The sequence below is a fragment of the Camelina sativa genome, chromosome 14 (assembly GCF_000633955.1).
Source record: "Camelina sativa cultivar DH55 chromosome 14, Cs, whole genome shotgun sequence".
NCBI classification, from domain to species: domain Eukaryota; kingdom Viridiplantae; phylum Streptophyta; class Magnoliopsida; order Brassicales; family Brassicaceae; genus Camelina; species Camelina sativa.
Genome location: NC_025698.1, coordinates 109,218 through 134,373, shown reverse-complemented (window position 1 = coordinate 134,373; position 25,156 = coordinate 109,218). Strand labels below are relative to the sequence as shown.

General features: G+C 38.6%; 8 protein-coding genes and 3 non-coding genes across 16 annotated transcripts in view; 5 read left to right on the top strand and 6 right to left on the bottom strand.

Moving 5' to 3' along the window:
* The window catches only part of LOC104738613 (K(+) efflux antiporter 1, chloroplastic-like), a 7,383-nt gene extending 6,384 nt beyond the window's left edge, over positions 1-999 (top strand). For both annotated transcript variants that reach the window (XM_010458777.1, XM_010458776.2), the window contains exons 18-21: positions 27-203; positions 297-353; positions 453-527; positions 625-999. In XM_010458777.1, coding sequence (XP_010457079.1) covers positions 27-203; positions 297-353; positions 453-527; positions 625-747 — 432 coding nt within the window. In that variant the 3' untranslated portion in view covers positions 748-999. The remainder of the gene's footprint in view (positions 1-26; positions 204-296; positions 354-452; positions 528-624) is intronic.
* LOC104738611 ((+)-neomenthol dehydrogenase-like) lies at positions 1,054-2,659 on the top strand. Its single transcript, XM_010458775.1, has 5 exons — positions 1,054-1,147; positions 1,237-1,492; positions 1,747-1,812; positions 1,899-2,075; positions 2,173-2,659. Exons 1-5 carry the CDS (start codon positions 1,134-1,136, stop codon positions 2,548-2,550), a joined length of 891 nt encoding a protein of 296 aa, XP_010457077.1. The 5' UTR covers positions 1,054-1,133; the 3' UTR covers positions 2,551-2,659.
* LOC104738610 (peroxisomal membrane protein 11C-like) lies at positions 3,614-6,026 on the bottom strand. 3 transcript variants are annotated; one of them, XM_010458773.2, is made up of 8 exons: positions 5,860-6,026; positions 5,226-5,430; positions 4,751-4,825; positions 4,591-4,665; positions 4,385-4,465; positions 4,228-4,302; positions 3,969-4,142; positions 3,614-3,870 (listed from the first exon to the last, which is right to left on the bottom strand). In XM_010458773.2, the coding sequence occupies exons 2-8, from the start codon at positions 5,415-5,417 to the stop codon at positions 3,835-3,837; spliced, it is 708 nt and encodes a 235-aa protein (XP_010457075.1). In that variant the 5' UTR covers positions 5,418-5,430; positions 5,860-6,026; the 3' UTR covers positions 3,614-3,834. The 3 variants fall into 3 exon arrangements, with proteins under 3 accessions (XP_010457075.1, XP_010457074.1, XP_010457076.1); XM_010458772.1 differs by lacking the exon at positions 5,860-6,026 and adding an exon at positions 5,718-5,813; XM_010458774.2 differs by lacking the exon at positions 5,860-6,026 and adding an exon at positions 5,763-5,805.
* Positions 6,165-10,164, bottom strand: LOC104738608 (armadillo repeat-containing protein 3-like). 2 transcript variants are annotated; one of them, XM_010458770.2, is made up of 5 exons: positions 9,963-10,164; positions 9,154-9,211; positions 8,378-8,457; positions 8,258-8,288; positions 6,165-8,154 (listed from the first exon to the last, which is right to left on the bottom strand). In XM_010458770.2, the coding sequence occupies exon 5, from the start codon at positions 8,065-8,067 to the stop codon at positions 6,343-6,345; it is 1,725 nt and encodes a 574-aa protein (XP_010457072.1). In that variant the 5' UTR covers positions 8,068-8,154; positions 8,258-8,288; positions 8,378-8,457; positions 9,154-9,211; positions 9,963-10,164; the 3' UTR covers positions 6,165-6,342. The 2 variants fall into 2 exon arrangements, with proteins under 2 accessions (XP_010457072.1, XP_010457073.1); XM_010458771.2 differs by lacking the exons at positions 9,154-9,211; positions 9,963-10,164 and adding an exon at positions 8,574-8,683.
* LOC104738607 lies at positions 11,969-12,588 on the top strand. The gene has a single exon (XM_010458769.2). It carries the CDS (start codon positions 12,025-12,027, stop codon positions 12,457-12,459), a length of 435 nt encoding a protein of 144 aa, XP_010457071.1. The 5' UTR covers positions 11,969-12,024; the 3' UTR covers positions 12,460-12,588.
* Positions 12,511-14,717, bottom strand: LOC104738606 (ribosomal RNA small subunit methyltransferase, chloroplastic). Its single transcript, XM_010458768.2, has 10 exons — positions 14,429-14,717; positions 14,186-14,335; positions 14,047-14,103; positions 13,864-13,962; positions 13,687-13,782; positions 13,512-13,596; positions 13,351-13,403; positions 13,181-13,264; positions 12,997-13,107; positions 12,511-12,861 (listed from the first exon to the last, which is right to left on the bottom strand). The coding sequence occupies exons 1-10, from the start codon at positions 14,642-14,644 to the stop codon at positions 12,796-12,798; spliced, it is 1,017 nt and encodes a 338-aa protein (XP_010457070.1). The 5' UTR covers positions 14,645-14,717; the 3' UTR covers positions 12,511-12,795.
* On the top strand, positions 14,780-14,852 carry TRNAV-UAC. Its single transcript has one exon. It is a non-coding gene; the product is annotated as a tRNA-Val (tRNA).
* LOC104738605 (flap endonuclease GEN-like 1) lies at positions 14,956-17,549 on the bottom strand. Its single transcript, XM_010458766.2, has 7 exons — positions 17,267-17,549; positions 16,865-17,041; positions 16,609-16,779; positions 16,343-16,524; positions 15,900-16,261; positions 15,346-15,812; positions 14,956-15,255 (listed from the first exon to the last, which is right to left on the bottom strand). The coding sequence occupies exons 1-7, from the start codon at positions 17,459-17,461 to the stop codon at positions 15,001-15,003; spliced, it is 1,809 nt and encodes a 602-aa protein (XP_010457068.1). The 5' UTR covers positions 17,462-17,549; the 3' UTR covers positions 14,956-15,000.
* TRNAK-CUU lies at positions 17,681-17,753 on the bottom strand. The gene has a single exon. It is a non-coding gene; the product is annotated as a tRNA-Lys (tRNA).
* TRNAK-CUU lies at positions 20,219-20,291 on the bottom strand. The gene has a single exon. It is a non-coding gene; the product is annotated as a tRNA-Lys (tRNA).
* The window catches only part of LOC104738604 (subtilisin-like protease SBT1.1), a 4,741-nt gene continuing 1,340 nt past the window's right edge, over positions 21,756-25,156 (top strand). The window contains exons 1-2 of one of the 2 annotated variants that reach the window (XM_010458764.2): positions 21,756-22,538; positions 23,049-24,937. In XM_010458764.2, coding sequence (XP_010457066.1) covers positions 21,817-22,538; positions 23,049-24,726 — 2,400 coding nt within the window. In that variant the 5' untranslated portion in view covers positions 21,756-21,816 and the 3' untranslated portion in view covers positions 24,727-24,937. Of the gene's footprint in view, positions 22,539-23,048; positions 24,938-25,156 lie in introns of those variants that run through there. The other variant, XM_010458765.2, reaches the window with a different exon arrangement.

Here is a 25,156-nt window from a genome sequence, read left to right as displayed (position 1 = left end):
AAAAAAAAAAAAAAAAAAAAAAACAGGTACTCCACAAAATTGGAGCAGAGAGAGCATGCGCTGCTGTGGTTGCCTTAGACGCACCAGGAGCAAACTACAGATGTGTGTGGGCTTTGAGCAAGTATTACCCCAATGTCAAAACCTTTGTCCGTGCACACGATGTAGTTCATGGTCTTAATCTAGAAAAAGCCGGTGCTACTGCGGTAAACCCTTCACTCTCTTCTAGCTAGACAATAGATACACACTTGTTATCAATGGTACACTAATAATATATGTCGATCACAAAAAACTGTTAGGTTGTCCCAGAGACTCTGGAGCCTAGTCTACAGTTGGCAGCTGCTGTTCTTGCTCAGGTAAAAACATAAATGATTTCTTTTAAGTTTTAACCAAAGAATAAAACAAACAGTGCATGATCGATCATCGATCCTTTTTGGGGTTAAAAACCTTCTCAGGCCAAATTACCGACATCGGAAATTGCAAACACAATAAACGAGTTCAGAACCCGTCACTTGTCTGAGCTGACAGAGGTGAGTTTTGTTGTCAATGATCATCTATTTTTTATATCAGAGTCTGGTTTGATCTGATTGATTTTGTATTGGGGATACGGTGTAATGATAATGACAGCTAAGTGAAGCAAGCGGAAGCTCTCTGGGCTATGGTTTCTCGAGGGCTAGTAAGCCTAAACCTCAACCGTCGGATGCGTCTGATGAAAACCAGATAATCGAAGGCGGCACACTGGCGATCTAATGACCTTATTGTTTTTTATCATTCTGGTGGGAACAAACAAGAACGTCTTAAACCTTGCTGGTAGTTTCGTTTCGTTTCGTTCATGGAAAAAGGGTATATATGTCCATTCTTTAACCATCACCAACTTGGGTTGCAGTGTACAGTTAAGTGATGGATCCATCATTTATTTGTTTAAGGACTACATACACATTCATGAATGTAATTGAATTACTATATACAAAACGTCATGAATGTAAAAATAATCTTCCAATATCTCTAACAAGTTAAGTTAATTAACTCAAAACACTTTATTAAAAGAAAGAAAACGTCGTTCTCAATTGGTGAACTGAGAAAGAAATGAATAGAGCTCCCTTTGACTTTTTTCTGTCATTTCTCTCATCAATTCAATGGCGGACACAAGGTTCGTGCTTCCTCTCTCTCTCTCTCTAACCTCGGCTTGAAAACTTTATGGGGTCAGATTTTGATTCTTCTTTTTGTTGTGTTCATCAGAGTTGCAGTTGTTACTGGTTCGAACAAAGGGATAGGGTTAGAGATTTGCAGGCAACTAGCTAAAAATGGGATAACTGTGATTCTCACTGCGAGAGATGAGAAAAAGGGTCTTGCTGCTGTCGAAAAGCTCATGACAGAGAAGAATGTTTTTTCTGATCAATCCATCTCCTTTCACCTACTTGATGTCTCCATTCCAGACACCATCGCTTCTCTTGCTCTTTTTCTGAAGACCCGCTTCCGCAAACTCGATATTCTGGTTTCACTTCTTCTCTTCAATCTTTGTCCTATCCCTATGGTTCAATCTGTTTTTTTTATTACATCTTGTAATATTATTGGCTGCAACCAGTTTCACTCTCAGATCTTTGTTAGTTGCCAAGATCACAATATTCTTAATTAAGAGGAAGATCTAATCCTCTTTTTAGGGATTGAGATACTTGATCTTCAGCAACTTCTTGTTTCTTGCCATTAGGATACATAATCTTGAAAGGGTCTTGTTTGGTATGTCTCCAGGTTAATAATGCCGGAGTTGGAGGCGCCAATGTTAATGTCCATGTTCTCAAAGCTCAGATTGCTGAGGTACACTTTGATTTTTTTTTTAGTGAAGAATTGCACATGCTTGATACCTAAGGTCTTCTTAACATATAATTTAATTAGTACTGCAGGCTGGTGCACCTACTGATATTTCCAAGATAATGAGCGATACATATGATATAGTCGAGGAGTGTGTTACAACAAACTACTACGGCGTCAAACGAATGTGTGAGGCTATGATTCCTCTGCTTCAGTCTTCTGCTTCCCCAAGAATCGTCACCATCGCTTCTACCATGGGAAAGTTAGAGGTACCATCTTCTATAAACTTACATAATAGGCAGAGGGATGTTGATTCATGAGTAGAGATATATTAGGAGTGATTTTTGTATATATGCTTTACTACAGAATGTGTCAAATGAGTGGGCAAAAGGAGTGCTGAGTGATGCTGAGAATCTAACAGAAGAGAAAATAGATGAAGTGATGGATGAGTATCTCAAGGATTACAGACAAGGCTCATTACAAGACAAAGGTTGGCCAACAGTAATGTCTGGGTACATACTATCAAAAGCAGCAGTGATGGCATTGACACAAGTGTTGGCTAAGCGAAACAAATCAATGATCATCAACAGTGTTTGTCCTGGTTTCGTAAAGACAGATATCAATTTCAACACTGGGATTTTAAGCGTTGAGGAAGGTGCAGCGAGTCCAGTGAAACTGGCTTTGGTCCCTAATGGAGACCCATCTGGTCTCTTCTATGATCGGGCCAATGTCTCCAACTTTTGACTTTTGTCAACATCCTTCCTTCCTCGTGTGTTGGGTCTTTGTATATCGTTGTTGTATTGTGTACCCCATCAAAGTGTAGTAGGAAATAAAGTGAACCAGATTTGTAGTTTTCCTTTTCACTAGTAAGCAAGTAATACACTATGAAGCCAAGCATGATCGGATTGTAACAAGTTACAACAACGCAGATTCTCTTAGTAATTAATATTGCGGCCTAAAGCGTTTTTTTAACGCAATTGTTATTGGGCTGAAAGGAAGGCCCAGTAAGCTCAAGTGAGTAATATACTATATAAATGCCCTAATTAAGTCAGTCAGTAAAAGTCCAGGAAGAAAAAAAAGTGTAGTAAGCCGTACGATGAAGCCGGAAACAAAGAGAACAAGACGGCGGAACGATGAGGAAAAGGGTGGTGCATCTGCGTTCAACCTCGGGTCTCTGAAGAAAGCGATCGAGGCCATAGATGTAGCCCGCAAGGAAAATACAATGAACCTATCGTCGTTGTCTGTGGCGTTATCCGCAGCGAGCCGTGAGATGAAGCAAACGGGCAAGTCTCATCAGTGTAAGAGAGTAATAGGAAACAGAGGGGGAGAGAAGAAGAAGAAGAAGAAGAAGAAGGAGAAGGTAGCGATCGGAACAAAGCCGAAAACGAAGGCAAAACTAGTAAGGTGGCTTTCAAACTTGGATAAATCGGTAAAAGTGCTATCATCATCAGTGCAGCCGACGAGACTAGTATCATTGCAGCTGCAGCATTGTGAATTGAACACAGATTTCACCATGAATCACTGCCTTGAATCCTTTAGATAAAACATTTTACGTCCTATTATAGCTAGCTAGCGTTTTATTTGAGGGGCGGGGGTTTATCTTTCTTCCACTCTTTTGCCTTGTATCAGTCTTATTTATTTAATTTGCTCAATGAAATGGTGGAGATGATGCATCAACAAAGTTTTATTTTCTTCGACGATAGTAGCAGAGTTTATTACTACTATCATGCATCAACAGATTTTCTCAGAATCAGGACGAAGCTTCCTTGGATTTTGACACAATTACCCTACGAATATACTATTAGTGTGGGGTTCCGCAATGTTGATTTTTATTATTCTACGGAGGGACTGCAAACGTTTATCATCATGCTATACCACAACATCTAACACAAACAAAACGTATCAATCAAGACAAATTTAACAGCAAGTCTTAAAAAACAGGGGAAACACAAATTACCAGACTATATATATGGAACATCTGGACATGCCTGAAACTAGCTACAATACTTTTTCTATCTTTCCCTTTTCTCAGACCGTCTTGGACTTGGCATGTGACGGCAATAACTGCACAAAGCGATAGAATTTTATGGTTATAAGTCATTGAACTGATCCCGAAGCAAGATTGCAACACACATAGCAAAATGTTTTCCTGAAAAAAATACCTGGTAGCAAGAGATAAGAGAGGAGGCGAATCCGAATGCGCCTGTGACTCGTGGAGTGACTTTCTTCGGAGCCAGTTGAAGCAATCCAAAAGCAACAACTACATCCATCCCTGCTTTCACCAGAGCCAACGAACTCTCCTTTGATTTCTCTAGTTTCGCACTATACTGCTCGTTCTGCATAAATATCTTATATCCATAATCAGTAAAATTTCTTCTTCACTCCAATAAAGAAAGAGAATCATGGCTTGAGGAATCTTACCTGATGTTTATCCTTATTCCCTATCTCCTTTTCTAACTTCTTAATTGATGCTGACAGCCTACCAAGCTCCCCAACCTAAACATCTCGAAAAGTTACTAGCCATTATTTACTGCATTTGAACCAGAGATGATTAACAATACAGTGGCAGTGAACAAACCTCAACCAAGGATGTGCAGACCGATGAGCCCATCCAACAGAAGAGGGATATACGTCCAAGAAGCTCAGCGCGTTCTTTGTCCTGTAATAACAGCAGATTCGGAACAGAAACAGAGAAAACCTCAGTTTAACCTGAGAAAATAAGTCTCTTATAATGCAGACTTCCTTGATCAGAAAAAAATAAAAATAATGGAGACTTGTCCCCACCTTGTAAATCCCAGTCCTGCCAAGCCAGACAATTTGATCGAGGAACAAGAATGTAGAGAGCAACGCGTTTTTAGACTGCCAAAATCAGAACATGAATCAGATCAATCAATTTAGTTGGAAAAAGAAACAAGCTCTGAAAGCAAGCAAGCAACAACATTACCTTTCCGAGCAGAAGAAGCGGGAGTGGAGTCCCTTTGGGAACAGGACTAATGAGAGCATGAAGATCATTCACAAACTGCACCCACCACATGAACAACACCACTTAGAGCTTATTCCTAAAGAATGAGAATTCCTATACCCTCTTCCAAATAATCTTAACAGGTAAAAAAACTTAGAGATTTCAATCTCAAAAGTCAAAACCATTTCATTAGAATTACAATGAAACCACCACAAAGCAATAGCACAGAACCGTTTTTTCCTCTTAAGAGTCTGATTTCCAGAATAAAAAGGACTCAAAGCTCTGAAACTTAGCTGAGATACAATCCAACCATGGAATAGAGATACATCTAGTTACTTATCAGCTCTCGTTATAGTTAGCTCATAAACTTGAGACTGATTTGAGGTAAAAAGTGTGAAGTGAACTTTGATAAAAAAAAAAAAAGAAGAAGAAGAAGAAGAAAGGGAAAAAGCAAAACCTTGAAGAGACGGAAAACTTTCCTAGCCAAGCTGGTGGACTTGTCGACAGATTGAGCAGTGCCAGGTTGACCATCACTCAAGAACTTAGAACCATATTGAATAGCTCGACAAATCTTGTCTCTCGCCTCAGCTTTGTTCAAATACACAACAACCAGACCAAGCTCAGCTCTCGTGCTCTCAAGGGTACTCATCTTCTCTCTCACCCTTTAAGATCAAATTTGATATCCTTTGTGGGGTTAATAACCAAGAAAAGTCAAAACAAAAAAGAATACTACAAGAATCGAACCAAAGAAACCAGATTTATGCATCACTCCACAACAAAATCGAGCAAAAGATTCCTACGAATTTTTCAGAGAAAACCCTAAAAATTTCTACCGAGGAGTGACACCAGAGAAATTATCCCTTAACCCCCAAAAGTGATAAATAAAATCAGCCTTTTGCAAACAACAGATTCATTGTAAATTATCGTAAAGACAAAACAAAATACATACAGGAGAGGAGACAATTCGAGCTCCAAAGCATTTTTTTTCTTTTACCTTAAGCGAATGAATATATATATATATATATATATATATTCTCGTACAAAAGTATGAAGAAGAATACAGAAAAAAAAAAAAAAAAAAAAAAAAAGACCTTTCTTATATGATAAGAGAGAGAGCTATGTGAGAAGAAGATGTAGTGAAGCCGCCAGTGGCCAAGACGAACGAACGCACCGTTGACCCTTTCTAATTTCTATCTATCTCCCCCCCTTAGCAACAAAATTACTATAAAATCTCTCTCTTTTTGTTTCGAAATTTTTTTTTTTTCTTTTTTCGTATTTATTTACAGTTTCTATAGCAAAAAGGTTTTTAATTTCTTACGATTTTGTGCCAATAATAATATCTCCATCTCTTTAAAGTTTAAACTCTCAATTTTGTAAATTATAAATATCTACTAAGGAATTAAAACTAGTTGACTAGGTTGACTTGTAATTTATGGGCCTGTATATAATATAAAGCCCATATGAACAGCTACTGAGAAACAACAGCCCAAAATACTAACGGGTGGTTAGTTATATATATATATATATAAACTTACATCAAACCACACCATAAGCGGTTGGTTTTTACTTTTTAACTAACGGTGGTGAAAGAAGAAGCTTCTGAGCTTTCCTCTTTCGAGCTTCTCGAGAAGCTTATCGGCGCCGATTACTTCCATCTCCGACAGCTTTTTCAGATACCCTATGGCTCCGTACGACACCATCATTCTCTTACTCTTCTCGCTTCCCGACAACCCCAACAGCCCCGCCACTGCGTACTTCTTCGCCGTGTTTCCTGGGTTTGCATCCAACAGCATCACTAGGTTCGTCACGCTCTTCCCGTCTTTCTTCAGTTCCCTCCGAATCCTTCCTTCCGTCACCAATCCCGCTATCGCCTGAGCCGCCGCTTCTCTACATCCGTTTGATTTCGATTCCAGAAGCTTCACTATCACCGCCACGCACCCCGATTCTCCCACTAGCCTTTTCGTCTCCGGCGAACACGCGAAACGGCATAGAGCCGACGCTGCTGCTTCTTGCGCTCCTAAAGATCCCGAATTTAGCACGTGTGTCAGTCGTGGCAGCAGATTCAGAGCCACCCACATCTCTGAATTCACAGACGGGATCAGATTTCTCAGCGCTGTCACCGCCGGTTCTTGCGGCAGCGGACCGTCTAGGTATGCCAAGAGACTCGGAACTCCTCCGTCTGTAACGATGGCTTCGCGTAGAGCTTCGCTCGCTGCAGTGAGATTCTGCAAACACTCCGCCATGTGTTCTCTTGATCCTAACAGTATCCCGTGGTTTAGGAGATCTATCGCGACTCTAACCATTCCTTCTTCTCCAAGTAACTGTCTCAGCTCTGAGACTGCTGAGATATTCTTCAAAGCAGCTGCAGACGCAGCTTGCGACACAGAATCCCCTGTTTTACAGAGATCGATCAGCGGCGTGATTCCCCCGTGTCCTGCGATTTCCCTCGCGTTTTCCTCTGCCATGGACAGCCTCTGGATCGCAATTGCAGCTTTTTCTTTGGTTTCAAGACTTCCTGATTCGATTAGCCTCACTAGAGGAGGCAATACACCTTCGGAGATAAGCCACTCGTCGCAGTGTCCTGATTCCGCTAATACGCTGATTAGATTCACAGCTTTCTCTCTGATTCTTGTCGAAGTTGCTGTTAGCAGTTGGACTAAGGCTGCTACGTTGGCTCGTCCGATCAAAGGCATAACCATCTTTTCATCCTCTTGCATTGCACGGAGGAGGTTCTCCAGAGCATTGTGTTTTGATTCCAAGTGACCGATCTGAAGCCTCGCTAGAAGTTCTTTTAAACTGGAAATTTTGGGTGTTTCCAATGAACTTGAGATGTATAGAGGTAGTGTGGCTTCACCGAGAACACCGGTCTTGATCAAAACCATACAGTCTCTTAGATTCAAATCCAGTTTTCCAGATAAAGCGTCGAGATCGCTCTGCATACGCAGCTTCCCTTCGTACTTGTCAGTTGAACACAACTCTGCAAGCTCTATCACTTCGTTGAGCGTCTTAGCCACAGACTGTAACTGCTCGTTGCAGAGCTTGTTCTTGGAGAAACAAGGGTGGCTTGAGAGGTCAGATAGACAAGCTGGAATCTGATCAATCTTTGAGATTATGGTCTTCCATCGTCCTGCAAAATTATTAACCGTTTTGGCCTCGCTGAGCACTGATGGTATTAGTGAATGGACGCGCGATAGCCATTCTTCTGCTGATTGTTTATCCATGACCATCTGGTTAACTTGCTGCTCTTCTGCCATGGCTCCAAACTTTCCCATGGTTCCCAATTCTGCTATTGTTCCCATTGCAAAAGAAAAAGAACAGCTTCTTAGGCTATTTGAACATTCATTCTCTCTTCTTGATCTGTGTTTGATTAAGTGCTAATGATACTCCTGAAGAGAGAAAACAAAAAAAAAAAACAAAACTTTACAACCTTATAACTATGTCTGAGCCATGTTTTTCCTCGTTTATGGGGCAAAAAAAATACAACTTTACCTCATCTGAAATTGGACTCTATCGACTCCAACTGCAGTTGAAGATGAAGAGAACAATCAAAACTTTGATTGAGTTTTCACATGTTCAGTGAGAGAAACATAAAGGAAGGCAAAACCTTACCCTGTCTCTTTGTTCCTTTAACTGCACTTGAATCCAATTTTTCCCTGAGTTCTTCACAGACAATTCCAGATTCTAATTATCTGCACTTGGAGAATAAGAAATCTCAAAACTTAAATGGAACACAAGAGTAGAAGAAGACACAAAAAGTAAAGGAAAAAAAGACAACAATATTAGTTTAGATGAAAACAACATGTACCAGAATCACAGAAAAGCCATTGCTTAACAAAAGAAAGAAGTATCCCCACGACATATCATTTCGAGTGGTTTCTAGATGCATATTCATTAAATGCTTCTCACTAATACATATTATCATATCTATGAATAATAATAATAACACATCAAATCAAACTCATTCACAGCCACGAAATAAACTCTCACTTTCCATGAACCATCCATCATTGTCAATGCAATACTCGTAAAGGTTAGGTTCGTGATTGGAGAAAAATTCCTTAAAAAAGGGGAAGCACAAGCTGTAAAATTGTGTGTGGATCAGAAGGATTAAATGTGTTGATAGTAACAGAAAGGGAAAATATCTGGCAGAGGATCAAAGTAAACTTGCAGACTTTTCTTTAAAGACAAGTCAAATGGGAAGTAGTATCTGTATCTCTCAATTCATTAGACACAAGTTGTAAGTTGTAAGGACCAATGTTATGTTTGATAGAAACTAAGTGATCCTACTACTTACAAATGAATGATGTTGAACATAGCTCAAAACTTGGTATCAATATTTTAAGGGATGAGATGATGATCTAATAAGAGAAGGAATTTTTTTTTACCTTCAATTTAGTAGTTGACTTGAGTGTGAAAAGAGTTGCGTCAAGCCAAAAACTTGATCTGTGTGAGAAATTTAAAGAGATTCAGTAAGTATACAAACATGTAGAGAGAGGTTAAGCAAGATTTCCAGAAAATTATGCAGAGTATGATCTTTAGGGGGAACCACACTGAGTTTTTTTTATAAAAACAAAATAAAGTAAACTTGAGATAGTTAATCTAATTGAACAGAAATGAGATTGGATATTCTTGAACTATAGAGAAAATAATAAACTGGTCACTGTCAACGGATGATAAAGCAAAATTGAATAACCAAATGATATAAGGTTTGAGATCACAAGCTTAAGCTCTCCTTTTTTTTATTTTTATTTTTTTTACTTGTGGATGCAAAAAATATCAACCGCAGAGAAAGAACCAACCTTTTAAGATTCAGAATCTTGAAAGCAAAAAAAAAATCTCCTCTTTTGTTTACGAAAAACAAGAAAAGATTTAAACAGCTTTTTTTCAATTTGATTTTCTTTATACCCAGAAAGCAGAAAGAATAAAAGGCTGAGGGATGAGAATCAAATCAGAAATTATAACTTTTATATATATATATATATATGTGTGTGTGTGTGTTCTCTTGAGAAAGAAGTAGAAAAATTAACCTGAGACTAAAAATCAGAAACTACAGCTCAGGCTGAGAGAATTTTAAAATTCTGGGAAAACTAAACATGATGATGTTAGGGTGAGACGACAATACAAACGATAAGACAAGAGAAGATATATATATATATATATATATATAATTTCGATCCCAAAGAAAGAAACTTACCCCAAGTTTTTTATTTTTGTTGTGTAATGAAAGAGAGAAGCTAAACAAAAGCGGAGCTGTTGAAGTTGAAATGAAAGAGATCTTGCAAAGAATACAAAGACAAGCTGCTGCTCCTGCTGCTGACTTCTCTCTCTTCTTCTAAAACTAGCTCCCAAACGATACAAATTAAAAAAAAAAAAAAAAACACCTGCTCCTCTCTCTCTCTCTCTTTCTCTTGCTCAGATAAAATATTTGAAAAAAAATTCAAATCTCAACGCGATTTAGAGAGAGAGAAGAAAGGAAGATATTTGAAAAAAAAGAAATAGAGGGGACAGAGTACAAAACTAAAGACAAACTTCGATCATCAACTCAAGTCTAATTCTTTAATAGTTCCCTTTCTTTTACTTCAAAAATTCGTACTTTTTTTTATTTTTTTTTCCGTATTTCTTGAAATAGTTGACAAAAATATACAGAAATACTACTATTTATTTAAGAAAAATAAATAAAAGATAGAAAAAAAATTTGGAAAGAAAAAAAAAAAAAGACTACAAAAGAGAGAGATCTGTCACTGAGATTCCCCTCCCAAGAAAAGAGACGATCGACTTCTCTCTCTCTCTCCCTCTCTTATTAAAAGCAAGCAGTAGTAATTAGCTTTCTTTGGGATCAGACGGCTGTGATTCCATCTTTATAATTTCGATTTTTTTGACCGTTGTTGTTAGATTTAGATCTCTCTCTCTCTCTCTCGTACTCTCTCTCGTACTCTCTCTAGTCTTCTTTTTGTTGTAGTAGTCTTGTAGAATCAACAATAACCGTTCCATCGTGGCTGACTATATTAGTGCCCACATCGGTCGCCCATTGGAAATTTTGAAATTCTAACAAGGAACTGTCGCCAATTTACAATAGTATGCTTCTAACTTACAGTGATATTACAAGACCACCATAGACATTTGCATGTGTGACTCGCGTGACCACNTTTTTTTTTTTTTTTTTTTTGGAGGCCCACTCTCTTCTCCTATAATAAAATGAACACATTGATTTGTTTCTTTTCTCTCTGGAACAACTAATTTGAATGTACCCCTAATTATTAAATTACTAGTAGTTTTTTTTCAAGAGTTGCTAGTAAGTACTTTGGCTGGCATACAAAAAAAAACATAACAGTTAAATTATTTGAAAATGTTGTTGTTTCACGCACGTGACAATGATTCATTTATTCTCGTCGTATGTGACCAGATAAACCTTACAAAAACTTTGTGATTACTATAATACGTTACACAACTAAACCAACTGTATTAATTATAATATGTATGTAATTCATCAGAATTTATAATGTTTGTAAAAACTCTTGGATCGCCAAAAGTAACAGAATTGTACTACTACTATCTTTGAGGAGAATCATAAATACGTGTGTGAATATGCTCTTTAATAATTTTACATGTTTATCGGTACATTCAATAATAATCATAATAATCATCTCTTTTAGTAGTAGTAATTTATTTGGCCATGTGGATGGATGTCGTGTCTCTCTTTTTCACTCACTCACTACTCATCATTATTTAATTAAAGATGAGACATTTAATGCATATATATTTTATATCTACTCACTCTCACACACACACACAAACAAACACAAAGTACACTTTATTGTTCGTTATAAAGAAAAGAAGAAAGTGTACTGTGTACATGCAATGTGAATGATTAGATAAATCCATACACATATTCATAGCCTCGGAGTTATTACGAGACCATCTAGTCAGTAGTAATAGTACTTGAAATACCATATGGTTTTATGATTATGTTATAAGCAAAGTATCCATGTCAATTGTCAACAAGGAATACAAACCTCGAGTAATATTAGTAGTAGTTAGAAGTAGTCTTCTTAAAGCCCAATTTAAGAATTAAAGGCCCATAAGAAAGCACAAATTAGTAGTAGAGGTCTTTTTAAAGCCCAATTTAAGAATTAAAAGCCCAAAAAGAAATCACAAAAAACACAACATATTATTGTTGATTGAGTTACACATTTGTCAGTCTCTTCCGCTGTCCTCCCTTCCGGGTTGAGAGAAATAGACAGCGAGACTGTAAGAACATGGCGAGTGTAGAGCAAGTAGCTGAGCTAATATCGTCGCTGGAGCAAGCGACTTTAATGGCGCAGCAAATCGGAACCACTTCTGAACAGAACCAGCTCCTCCAAATCTCCTCTTCTCTCCGCATAGCCCACCAACGCCTCTCCGTCTTCCTAGCCGATAAATCTCTCTCCTCCGTCGAGCCAATGCAACTCGGAGAAGAAGAGAATGAGCTGGCGGCGGAAGAGGAGAGGGATTCGGCGGTGGAGAAGGTTGGGGAGAAGATGAGAGAGTGTTTCATCAGGAACAAGAGAGTCAAGCGGCCACTGTCTCCGTCGTCGGCCGTGGTGGAAACTTCAGCTACGGAAGAGAGGACTGGCCGTGATTATGGGTTTGATTTCGACCCACACGCCGCCAAGTTGAGAGCTTTGGATCTTATCTACCAGTTTCATGGATGATGATCAACTCTCTGTAGATTGTAGCTTTTTATTTATTTCTCTCCCGTAGAAAAGACTAAAACTTTTGTGATTGTAAATAAAGACTACTGTTTTGGTATTACAACAAATCTACAATTTACATTACAAAGATGATCATCATACACAAAACATTCTACGTCTGTGTTTTACTAACTTCCGGTTTCCTAATTGTATAAAAGATTGGTCATATTCGTCTTTCTCGATTATGTGGTGTCATCTGCATCAATGGCGTCTCTTCCTCATATGTCGCCTGTCATTGTTCTGTTTTCAGATGACGCCAACAAACCATGGATACTTATGGTCATTCTCGGTTTGGTCTTATTCCCTGGCGATTACATTATGCAACTTGACAAAGTCATCCAAGGTAAGCTCTTCAGGCCTTGACTGCAATGTAGTTGAAGGAAGGAAAATTTATGATGGTTTCGAGTATATTGATGCCAGTTTAAAAGCTTGTATTAATTGATATATCTAAGATCAACTGCTGCTCGAGGCTCATAAGTCATCAGAGAGACTACTCACAGTGACTGGAAGACCAGCAACTCCAAGAGCTTTCTCGATCTCAGGTGATGACGATATATGCTGGAGGGACTTTCTCAACATTTTTCTCTTCCCATTGAATGCAGAATTCACCTGTTGTGGAATTTGATTCAGATGTTTTGATGTTAATAATTTAAGTAGTAGTTTGAAAAGAGTTTTAGCCTACCAAAGAGAAGAAACTTTTGGTGGAGGAAACATCAGGATAGTCCCTCGGATGCTTCAGCTTGAATGTTACAACAGCAGCGTCAACCTGTACAGAGCACAAAAACGAGAAGCAGTCATTTTTCTGTAATGGTTGCTATAGTTAGTTATGATGAAAGTTTGGAGATTCAAAACCTTGGGCTGAGGGAAGAAGTTTTCCCTAGGAACTCTGAAATTGTATTCCGGTTCTTGAAACAAACAAAAGAAAGTTAAAAAGTTTCTCAGCAGCAACTACATTGACGATTTGCAACATTTGGAAGAGTTGAAATGGCGAAGATCATGGAACAAACAAGTACCTGAATAGAAGTTGATCAAAATGTTGATGGGTCGGTATTCAGATGTTCGCAAAGCTGGTTCTACCAATCGCAAAGCTGCCTCGTCCTAAGATTTGGCATATAAAAAAAAACTTGTCACAAAGAATATAGCATTTGGAATAATCATTAGAAACGAGGAGAAGTTCTTCTGTTTAACCTGGAGTAAGAGAACAACTTTTGAGAAGATATCACCCATAGGAAGTAAAAGCTTGACAACATCAGTACTTATATTGAAAGGTAAGTTGGAAACGACCTGCACTCGTATACAATTCTATTCCGTGTAAACAATTATTATATCAAGATCAAAGTGACCACAAAAGAGAATCTGTATTACCTTTGCAAGAGAAGGATCTGTATCTAACAAGCTTCTACTCTCTAAAACGGAGAGCATGTGAGAGCGGATGTGAGACTTGACGAAATCCTCTTGCAAAACCTATAGAAGAACCCCATTTGATCAGATATTCAAACAGAAGCATCCAGGAGATGAAAACCAAACAACACACAAGATGATAGGTACCGTGAACTTGTCAGAAGCTGCAAAACGTTCGCTGACCAAAGCCACCATATGAGGATCCTAAAGATGAAGTTGCAAAAAATCAGAAGCAACAGTTTCCTATGATAGCATAGCATATGGGGGAGGTTCTGTAGTAACAAACCTTTTCGATGGCAAGAACTGTAGCGCCTAAATTGATAAGGACATTGGTTAAAGATCCAGTCCCAGGACCAATCTCTAACACGAAATCTCCTTCTTTCACATCAGCCGCAGAGGCTAGCTGGTCGTTGATATCAGAATTCAACATGTAATGCTGTGACACAAACACAAACACTCTGGTTAAACAAGGTGTTCGACCATTTGTCTCAACAAAACAATAGCAGAGATGTAATAGAATTGAGAGAACCTGGCCGAGGGATTTTCTTGGAAAGCGACCACGAGAATTGAGAGATTTGAGGGTTGAGTGGTAATCATCTGGGCTGCTCTTGGCGCGTGTCAGGAACATAGCCGAGCCCCGCCGTGAGATATCCCCCGACAGAAGCTGTGACGAGGAATTGTCTCTCCATGACGGCGAGAGAGAGTTGCAGTTAGGGAGTGTTGATGTTGTTATTACCACAATCATAATTTCCGATAAGACCCAAACCAACCCTTTTGCTCTCCGATAAAAATCAGTTCTGAATATGCGCCGTTCTTTTTGGCAATCCGAAGAAAAACAAAAGTAACCATATTTGTAGTTTCTGTACAAACAATAGCATCTGGTGCTGTGGTGTAGTGGTTATCACGTTTGCCTTACACGCAAAAGGTCTCCAGTTCGATCCTGGGCAGCATCATTTCTTTTTTATTATTTTCTTTTTAGAAGAAAAAAAACGGACACACCAAAAAAACCTCGCTGCACTAAAATCTTGTCTTTTTTAAATGCCAAATTCTTTCATATACAGACCTAAAAATTGGGTTTACTAACTCAGAATCAAGAATGTTCTAACCAAACAAAAGACGACGCCTTACAGACTTTGAAAGGTTACTATTACTACTAGTGGAAGTTGCCTGACTCTTCTTTTCTGCTGAAGAAGAAGCTCTTAAGCTCCCTCCTGCGTCTATACTTTTTTGAGCTGCTGCTGCTGCTTTCGTTGATCGGTAGAAATCAGTGATACTTCTTTGCACACCCGTTGTTGTTGTTGCTCTTGGTGTTGCTGTTTCTTCCGAAACATTCTTCTTTGTCAACTCTCGTAGTTTCTGACAGAAGTTGAACAATAAACCAGTCAAGGCCAAGGGAACAAAAGGACAACCCACAGAGAAAGAGAGAGAGAGCCAACTTATTATTACCTTTTCACGTAGAAATTGCTCTGTTTCATCAGGGAAAGCAGACTGAACAAGTCCTATGCATTCATCAGTTAGCAAGAAGCAGTCACCATTATCATCTTGCACCTGAGGTTCATTTAAACCATCTAACGGATCACCAGACTCTTCATCTTCGACCAGTTCTTCTTCCAGTATAACAATTTCTCGCTCACCGTGAGTAAAACCACTTGTAGATATGGGTTTTCTCCACCTTATCACAAAGAACTGATGCCCATATGTAGTCTTTGTGCACTTGATTGAATGGAATTCATATTTGTCACATAACAAAGGGTTTTCTGTCTTGTTTCTTGCCCGTTCTCTTAGATAAATGGTCGACAACATTGGGAGCAACATTTTTCTAACATAAGACGGATCCCAATGCAGTTTGAAAACCATGAAATCCACTAGCATTTCAGTATCAGGAGCTCCCCAAGACAATGAAGAGCCATCTTCTGCTTCAGAGGTACTTAACAGATTAGGCTTCAAAACAAAGATCATGTAATACGAACATGAAGTTATAAAGTCATTACATTACATACCTGTGAAACCATCGGATAGATACAGTTCAATAATGCCTTTGTTGGGAAATTCTGGCCCTTGAGCAATCTTATCACAGACTTTGATCCACCAATCCTCGGTTTTCTTCTGTTCCTTTAAATCTCGATCCATGGAACATAAGGAGCATTCACATCTAAACCCCAATGGTTTTTTAATGCAGCCACTATCACAAACGCAATGCTCGCAAGAGGACTTAAAATGAGTTCTCTTGCTGCCCAGGTGTCCACAACGGGAACAGTGAGAAGATCTTTTTTTCATCTCTGAGAGGGATTCTTCACCATCATCCACAGGTTTGGTTCCACCAAGAACTGCAGGTTTCAACCCTTTTCCCATGTCCTGCAACCTGCAAGAAAATATCTCATCACATTCAAGAAATGACCAGTCACCAAAAAGGCAGAAACAGAAACCTTATATATGATTATACCTTTCAAAAATCTCGTCTTCAGAAAACTCACGAACAATGCGAAGTGCTTTCTCCACGCCGATCCCAAGAACACCGCCTGAATCATAGTCGTTTCCAACCAAAAGAGAAATGGCTATCAAGTGCTTTCGTTTCAGACCAAGGCCAGACTCGATATCTGACATATGGTAGCATTCAAATGGTTCCTGCACATAAAGAAACTAAGATGGTAAAGAGGCCATTCACAAGTGAGTCAGGCTAATAATACTCAGTTACAAAGGAAGACTTACTCTTGAATTAGGCTTGATGTCTTTGATGACACACTTAGCACCAAAGAGGAAAGCATCATTATCAGGAGTAATGCAAGCATCCACATAACCTTCACAGTTTAACTGAGCACAGAGAGCTTCAGCCTCACCTTTAGCTTTCAGCACAGGAATACCGAGCAATTCGAGTAGCGCCTAGAGAAGAACCAAAATATCATAAGAAATTATGTGAAACAAAACTAAGCCATCGAAGGTTTAATTACAAATAAATCCAACTTACCACACATTCCCTAACCCATTCACAAAACAGTTTGTTTCTCTCAACGGAGACGCCTTCTTTGATTGCAGGTAAATTCGAAGAATCAATTCCAGAAGACCGGAAAAACCTGGAGATTCTTGCCTGAGATTTCAAAGGTGATGGTGTTCCATCAACCACAAAAACCGGGTACGCTCCAAACTGCAAAACCCTAAACCGCATTATGATCATCTCGACAGAAGAAACCTTAAAATTCGAAACCTAGAATTCGAAATCCCCATAATTCACAGAAGAGAAAGAAAAAGAACCCTTTTTTTTAGCTAAGCCAAAAAAGGGATTTTTTTTTATTATATGTATATATAAGGAGACGAAATTGGGAAATTAAAGAAGGAGAGAGAGGAGCAGGAATTCGAAGAAAAATGGAACCTTGGAGAAGAGGTTGATAGTGCGGAAGAAAGTGAGGCGGAGGTGAGGCTTAAGGGCAAAACCCTTAAGAGCGGTTTCATGCTGAACGATCCAGAAGGAGAGATCAACAGCGACGCGTTTGTTAGTGAGAAAATCAAAGCCTTGTTGCCGACCATAAGGTCTAAGCAAATCCCAGAACTTCCCTCCCACACCCATCAAGCGGAGCGGAAGAAGACCACGAAACCCCAATCGCCGGGCGAGCAAAAGGGTTTGAATTGAATTCTCTCAATTTTTTCTTACCGTTATGGAGTGTGTTGGACCCCCTTTGTGTTTTTTGTGCCTAATCTATATAAGGCATCATAGCATCACATCACCCGCCACGGTTATAGGCCCAATTATTATGAGCCCATTAAAACCCAAAACAAAATGTAATAGCGCCCACCGTGGGGTTCGAACCCACGACCACAAGGTTAAGAGCCTTGCGCTCTACCAACTGAGCTAGACGGGCTTTGTTGTTACATTCTAACTTCTAAATTTAATTGATCGATAGCATTTTTAATTGTTTTGCAGAAATTACAATAAATTATACGTATACCTAAATTACATCCTGCTATATTAATTGAGAAGTACGAAACTAACCTTAAAATGTGTAAAAAATTACATTCAATTACCATTAGAAAAACTTAATTAAGATTAATTAATTAATTAAATAAATATAATTAATTGAAAAATGAAAATTGTGGACACATAAAATAAAATAAATTGTAGAAAAAAAATCCATTAGAATCAAAACTCATTCGTACTTCAAAAAACAATTAACAGCTAAGATTTTAAAAATCTAATCGAATAAAATCTAAATTTCATTACATGCAAATGTTTTATTGACAGGTTTTCAATAAACATTTTTAAAATACAAAAATTTTAATATAAGCAAACCAAATTTTTAATCACAAATCTTTATAAATAAGATAATTAAAAAATTTCATCAAACAAAAAGTTCAGCCCGTGGTTTTCCGCGGGTTACTAGTATGTAGTACATTAGTAAATCCAAAGGTTCAACAGTTCAAGTATGTATACGTAAATCTTGGTGTACATTATTATTAAGATCTTGCTAAGACGAGGTCAAAGCACTAATTATATGGTGTGTGTTGTTATCCTTTTATTTTATTTTTATTTTTAAAAAGAGAGAGAGAGGTTATTGAAGAATTAAATGGCNAAGAGCCTTGCGCTCTACCAACTGAGCTAGACGGGCTTTGTTGTTACATTCTAACTTCTAAATTTAATTGATCGATAGCATTTTTAATTGTTTTGCAGAAATTACAATAAATTATACGTATACCTAAATTACATCCTGCTATATTAATTGAGAAGTACGAAACTAACCTTAAAATGTGTAAAAAATTACATTCAATTACCATTAGAAAAACTTAATTAAGATTAATTAATTAATTAAATAAATATAATTAATTGAAAAATGAAAATTGTGGACACATAAAATAAAATAAATTGTAGAAAAAAAATCCATTAGAATCAAAACTCATTCGTACTTCAAAAAACAATTAACAGCTAAGATTTTAAAAATCTAATCGAATAAAATCTAAATTTCATTACATGCAAATGTTTTATTGACAGGTTTTCAATAAACATTTTTAAAATACAAAAATTTTAATATAAGCAAACCAAATTTTTAATCACAAATCTTTATAAATAAGATAATTAAAAAATTTCATCAAACAAAAAGTTCAGCCCGTGGTTTTCCGCGGGTTACTAGTATGTAGTACATTAGTAAATCCAAAGGTTCAACAGTTCAAGTATGTATACGTAAATCTTGGTGTACATTATTATTAAGATCTTGCTAAGACGAGGTCAAAGCACTAATTATATGGTGTGTGTTGTTATCCTTTTATTTTATTTTTATTTTTAAAAAGAGAGAGAGAGGTTATTGAAGAATTAAATGGCAAGATACGATGAATATATCTCTGACTTTCGTAGGAGTGATGAGGAAAGTAGAAAACAATGGAAGTAGTTTAGCTTACGTGTGTTTCCAACTTGGCTTCAAAGCCAAGACAAATTTTGGAGATTCTGATGATCAGTGAAATGCGAACAAGCAATGATTTGAACTATAGGTACGTAATATAGAGACAGAGGTCAGAGAGAATAAAAACTTAAGATCGATCGATATGAGTAATATTAATAAGTCACGCCCCAATTATTGTTGCGTTGTCCCCTCATTTATGTCACCTAACTGGCGGTGGAAGCTGCATCCTCCGTCCTTCTAAACTACCACCTGTTTTCTTTACTTTTTTCTATATATGATCGATCAATATTTTTTGTAAGTAATTTCATCTGAGATAATGTGAATTAATCATGTGAAATGGAATCGATTGCAAAACGAGTGAACGCAAGTTACAAAATCTGCACAAAATGATGGGTCCAGCAGAAGCATGCAGAATCACCCCCCAATTCTAAGGCTATACTTATTCCTTACGCTTCACTCTCTGTTAGACAAGTATTCTAATTTATCATCCCATCAAAGCTTTTGTAATTTGCTCATTTTTNCTTGGAGAAGAGGTTGATAGTGCGGAAGAAAGTGAGGCGGAGGTGAGGCTTAAGGGCAAAACCCTTAAGAGCGGTTTCATGCTGAACGATCCAGAAGGAGAGATCAACAGCGACGCGTTTGTTAGTGAGAAAATCAAAGCCTTGTTGCCGACCATAAGGTCTAAGCAAATCCCAGAACTTCCCTCCCACACCCATCAAGCGGAGCGGAAGAAGACCACGAAACCCCAATCGCCGGGCGAGCAAAAGGGTTTGAATTGAATTCTCTCAATTTTTTCTTACCGTTATGGAGTGTGTTGGACCCCCTTTGTGTTTTTTGTGCCTAATCTATATAAGGCATCATAGCATCACATCACCCGCCACGGTTATAGGCCCAATTATTATGAGCCCATTAAAACCCAAAACAAAATGTAATAGCGCCCACCGTGGGGTTCGAACCCACGACCACAAGGTTAAGAGCCTTGCGCTCTACCAACTGAGCTAGACGGGCTTTGTTGTTACATTCTAACTTCTAAATTTAATTGATCGATAGCATTTTTAATTGTTTTGCAGAAATTACAATAAATTATACGTATACCTAAATTACATCCTGCTATATTAATTGAGAAGTACGAAACTAACCTTAAAATGTGTAAAAAATTACATTCAATTACCATTAGAAAAACTTAATTAAGATTAATTAATTAATTAAATAAATATAATTAATTGAAAAATGAAAATTGTGGACACATAAAATAAAATAAATTGTAGAAAAAAAATCCATTAGAATCAAAACTCATTCGTACTTCAAAAAACAATTAACAGCTAAGATTTTAAAAATCTAATCGAATAAAATCTAAATTTCATTACATGCAAATGTTTTATTGACAGGTTTTCAATAAACATTTTTAAAATACAAAAATTTTAATATAAGCAAACCAAATTTTTAATCACAAATCTTTATAAATAAGATAATTAAAAAATTTCATCAAACAAAAAGTTCAGCCCGTGGTTTTCCGCGGGTTACTAGTATGTAGTACATTAGTAAATCCAAAGGTTCAACAGTTCAAGTATGTATACGTAAATCTTGGTGTACATTATTATTAAGATCTTGCTAAGACGAGGTCAAAGCACTAATTATATGGTGTGTGTTGTTATCCTTTTATTTTATTTTTATTTTTAAAAAGAGAGAGAGAGGTTATTGAAGAATTAAATGGGAAGATACGATGAATATATCTCTGACTTTCGTAGGAGTGATGAGGAAAGTAGAAAACAATGGAAGTAGTTTAGCTTACGTGTGTTTCCAACTTGGCTTCAAAGCCAAGACAAATTTTGGAGATTCTGATGATCAGTGAAATGCGAACAAGCAATGATTTGAACTATAGGTACGTAATATAGAGACAGAGGTCAGAGAGAATAAAAACTTAAGATCGATCGATATGAGTAATATTAATAAGTCACGCCCCAATTATTGTTGCGTTGTCCCCTCATTTATGTCACCTAACTGGCGGTGGAAGCTGCATCCTCCGTCCTTCTAAACTACCACCTGTTTTCTTTACTTTTTTCTATATATGATCGATCAATATTTTTTGTAAGTAATTTCATCTGAGATAATGTGAATTAATCATGTGAAATGGAATCGATTGCAAAACGAGTGAACGCAAGTTACAAAATCTGCACAAAATGATGGGTCCAGCAGAAGCATGCAGAATCACCCCCCAATTCTAAGGCTATACTTATTCCTTACGCTTCACTCTCTGTTAGACAAGTATTCTAATTTATCATCCCATCAAAGCTTTTGTAATTTGCTCATTTTTATTGGTAAAATAATATAAATGAACCCACGGTCACGACTCCAAAAAAAGCAACATTAAGTACCAGACGGGACCGCACAAGAACCACACAATAGCGACAGTTACAAACATCACATAATATTTACCTTTATTTTTTAAAAAAAAATATTACTCTTTCTTTCTAGTCACATTTTCCTCAGCTCACAGCTCACAGTATTCACACGTCACCTACATCTTTCTTTTATGTGTTATATACCCCGAAATATGAGTCCTAAGAATCATAGGTTGTTGTTGTTGTTACATCGCTTTCTTTTAATGCTCTTCTTGTTTCCCTCTAACGACGACAACCGTCCGATGATGTTCTTCAGATCATTAATTTTCTTCTTTCTCATCATCTTCTTCTTCTTCTTCACATCAAATGCTTCCTCCCTCAAACAAACCTACGTGATCCACACTGCAACAACCACTACCAAACACGTCGTTACTTCGCTTTTGGATTCACTCCAAACAGAGACTATTCACGAGGACGATGATTTCTCTATCCCCGAGATTCACTATATTTACGAAAACGCCATGTCCGGCTTCTCCGCGACTCTCACCGACGACCAGCTCGAGACCGTGAAGAACACAAAAGGGTTTATCTCGGCTTATCCAGACGAGCTCTTATCTCTACACACGACATATTCTCACGAGTTTCTAGGTCTTGAATATGGGATCGGACTTTGGAACGAGACGAGCCTATCTTCGGACGTCATCATCGGCCTTGTGGACACAGGGATCTCGCCGGAGCACGTGACCTTCCGAGACACGCACATGACTCCTGTCCCGTCTAGATGGAGAGGTTCGTGCGACCATGGCACAAACTTCTCTTCATCATCGTGTAACAAGAAGATCATCGGGGCTAGCGCGTTTTACAAAGGCTACGAATCCATCGTTGGAAAAATCAACGAAACCACTGATTTCAGGTTAGACGGTTAATGATGATAGCACATTGGTAATTTATCCCCTAAAAGCTAACGGGAACAATGTAAAGAAAATATTCGAATTTGAATATCATGCATATATAACCAAAAAAAAATGAAAAAATATTTAGTTAAAAATGTTGATCACTAGCTCCATAACGTTATAACCGAACATCGTTTGGATAACATAAAATTACCTTCCTCTAAACAATTGATGAGAATGGACAAAATTAGTGAATGCATCTTTCATTAGAAGTCCAATGAGACAATGATCTAGTAACTAAGAGTCTTTCATTCAGTACTGCTTTCATAAAATTAATTTATCCGAAAATCTAAGCTATATGTATTATATTATTTAGTAAATTAACGAATTGTTTCTGATCGAGATCCATACGATAAAAGTACCTTGAACAACTCTTTGGTCAATAATATATACATGGTGGTTCTCATTAAAAGTATGATCCGTATAACAAAAAAGAAGCGTGACAAGTAATTGGTTGCATATATATATAGGTCGGCTCGAGACGCACAAGGACATGGGACGCATACAGCCTCGACTGCTGCCGGAGACATGGTCCCGAAAGCGAGTTATTTCGGGCAAGGCAGAGGTTTGGCTACGGGGATGAGGTTTACTTCGAGGATTGCTGCATACAAAGCTTGTTGGGCACTAGGATGTGCCAACACCGACGTAATCGCAGCCATTGACAAAGCCATTTCAGACGGTGTGGATGTGATCTCTCTGTCGCTAGGTGGGTCGTCACGACCGTTTTATGTCGACCCAATTGCGATCGCTGGGTTTGGCGCGATGCAGAAGAACATTTTCGTTTCTTGTTCTGCGGGTAATTCAGGTCCAAGTGCATCCACAGTGAGTAATGGAGCTCCGTGGTTGATGACCGTCGCCGCGAGTTACACGGACCGAACTTTTCCGGCGATTGTCCTGATCGGGAACCGTAAAAGGATAGTTGGATCATCCTTGTACAAAGGGAAAAGCTTAAAGAATATGTCTTTAGCGTTTAACACAACAGCCGGAGGAGGCAGAAGGGGAGGAGCCGAGTACTGCGTTCGGGACTCGCTCAAGAGAGAACTCGTCGAGGGTAAAATCGTCATTTGCTTAAGAGGAGCCAGCGGCAGAACGGCCAAAGGAGAAGAGGTGAAACGGAGCGGAGGAGCAGCGATGCTTCTGGTGAGCACAGAGGCCGAAGGAGAGGAGCTTCTAGCTGATCCTCACGTTTTACCGGCGGTCTCAATTGGTGCTTCCGACGGTAAAACCTTGCTGAGCTATCTCTCCGGCGCAGCGAACGCCACCGCGTCTCTTCGATTCAGAGGAACCGCGTACGGTGCAACCGCTCCGATCGTGGCCGCGTTCTCATCAAGAGGACCTAGCGTCGCCGGGCCGGAAATTTCTAAACCGGACATAGCGGCTCCCGGTTTGAACATCCTCGCCGGTTGGTCGCCGTTCTCGGGCCCTAGCCTCCTCAGATCCGATCCAAGACGGGTCCAATTCAATATCATCTCTGGAACCTCCATGGCTTGTCCACACGTCAGCGGAATCGCCGCTCTAATCAAGTCCGTCCACGGGGACTGGTCACCGGCGATGATAAAATCGGCAATCATGACGACGGCGAGGATCACCGACAACAGGAACCGACCGATCGGAGATATGGGGGTGGGGCGTGATTCGGCGGCCACGGCGTTTGCGCTTGGAGCGGGACAGGTGGAGCCAACGAGAGCGGTAGATCCGGGGCTTGTATACGACACATCCACCGTCGATTATCTCAACTACTTGTGCAGCTTGAATTACACGAGCGAGAGGATACTCTTGTTCTCCGGCACGAGATACACGTGTCCTACTACTGGCGGCGTCGTTTTGAGCCCCGGCGATTTGAACTATCCCTCGTTCGCGGTCAACTTCGTCAATGGCGGCGCCACAACGGCCAGATATAAGAGGGCTGTGACGAACGTTGGGTCACCTGCTTGTGAGTATATGGCCCACGTTGAGGAACCCAGAGGTGTGAAGGTGAGAGTGGAGCCGCAAGTTCTCAAGTTTCAGAAGGTGAGAGAGAGGTTGAGTTATACGGTCACGTTTGTTCCAGAAGCTTCGACGAATTCGTCATCTTCTTCCTTTGGAGCTTTGGTTTGGATATGTGACAAGTACAAGGTCAGAAGCCCTATCGCCGTGACGTGGGAATAAGTTTCGTTTCTATTTTTATTTATAACTACTATTGTTATACCGATGAAGACCAAACTTATTGAACACAACAACTTGGTTTTGTAAGTAAATCAAAATTTATCTTTTAGATTACCCGCATTTTACTACTAGATTTGTTTGATCGTGGAAACATTGTTTTTGTCTGTTAAAAAGACCAGTCTCTATATACAGTAATTAAGACCCCTCAAGTTAATTCTGTCAGACAGCAGACCCATCAGCTTTTAATTATAAAATGCACCTAGTCTAAAACAAAATGATTTACGTATTGGTAAAGAGTACTATAGAGTCTATCTGCATGATTGATAATATGATTATTACAACTGAAATATAAATCCAATGCAAAACAAAACGTAAAAGATGATTCTGTCTGATCCTGGTCCCTATAAAGAGTCGTTGCCAGATGAAGAACTTA

Coding starts and splice junctions, on each gene's coding strand:
- LOC104738611 (XM_010458775.1), top strand. Junction 1,813..1,898: donor TCAAAGCTCAGATTGCTGAG/GTACACTTTGAT, acceptor TTAGTACTGCAG/GCTGGTGCACCTACTGATAT. Junction 2,076..2,172: donor CTACCATGGGAAAGTTAGAG/GTACCATCTTCT, acceptor GCTTTACTACAG/AATGTGTCAAATGAGTGGGC.
- LOC104738610 (XM_010458773.2), bottom strand. CDS start 5,417: ATGAGTACCCTTGAGAGCACGAGAGCTGAGCTTGGTCTGGTTGTTGTG. Junction 4,466..4,590: donor GCAGGACTGGGATTTACAAG/GTGGGGACAAGT, acceptor CTGTTATTACAG/GACAAAGAACGCGCTGAGCT. Junction 4,143..4,227: donor GGAATAAGGATAAACATCAG/GTAAGATTCCTC, acceptor ATATTTATGCAG/AACGAGCAGTATAGTGCGAA.
- LOC104738608 (XM_010458770.2), bottom strand. CDS start 8,067: ATGGGAACAATAGCAGAATTGGGAACCATGGGAAAGTTTGGAGCCATG.
- LOC104738607 (XM_010458769.2), top strand. CDS start 12,025: ATGGCGAGTGTAGAGCAAGTAGCTGAGCTAATATCGTCGCTGGAGCAA.
- LOC104738606 (XM_010458768.2), bottom strand. CDS start 14,644: ATGATTGTGGTAATAACAACATCAACACTCCCTAACTGCAACTCTCTC. Junction 14,336..14,428: donor CAAGAAAATCCCTCGGCCAG/GTTCTCTCAATT, acceptor TTTGTGTCACAG/CATTACATGTTGAATTCTGA. Junction 13,783..13,863: donor CAGATCCTTCTCTTGCAAAG/GTAATACAGATT, acceptor ATACGAGTGCAG/GTCGTTTCCAACTTACCTTT.
- LOC104738605 (XM_010458766.2), bottom strand. CDS start 17,461: ATGGGTGTGGGAGGGAAGTTCTGGGATTTGCTTAGACCTTATGGTCGG. Junction 17,042..17,266: donor CTATCAACCTCTTCTCCAAG/GTTCCATTTTTC, acceptor AGGGTTTTGCAG/TTTGGAGCGTACCCGGTTTT. Junction 15,813..15,899: donor TCTATCCGATGGTTTCACAG/GTATGTAATGTA, acceptor CCTCTGAAGCAG/AAGATGGCTCTTCATTGTCT.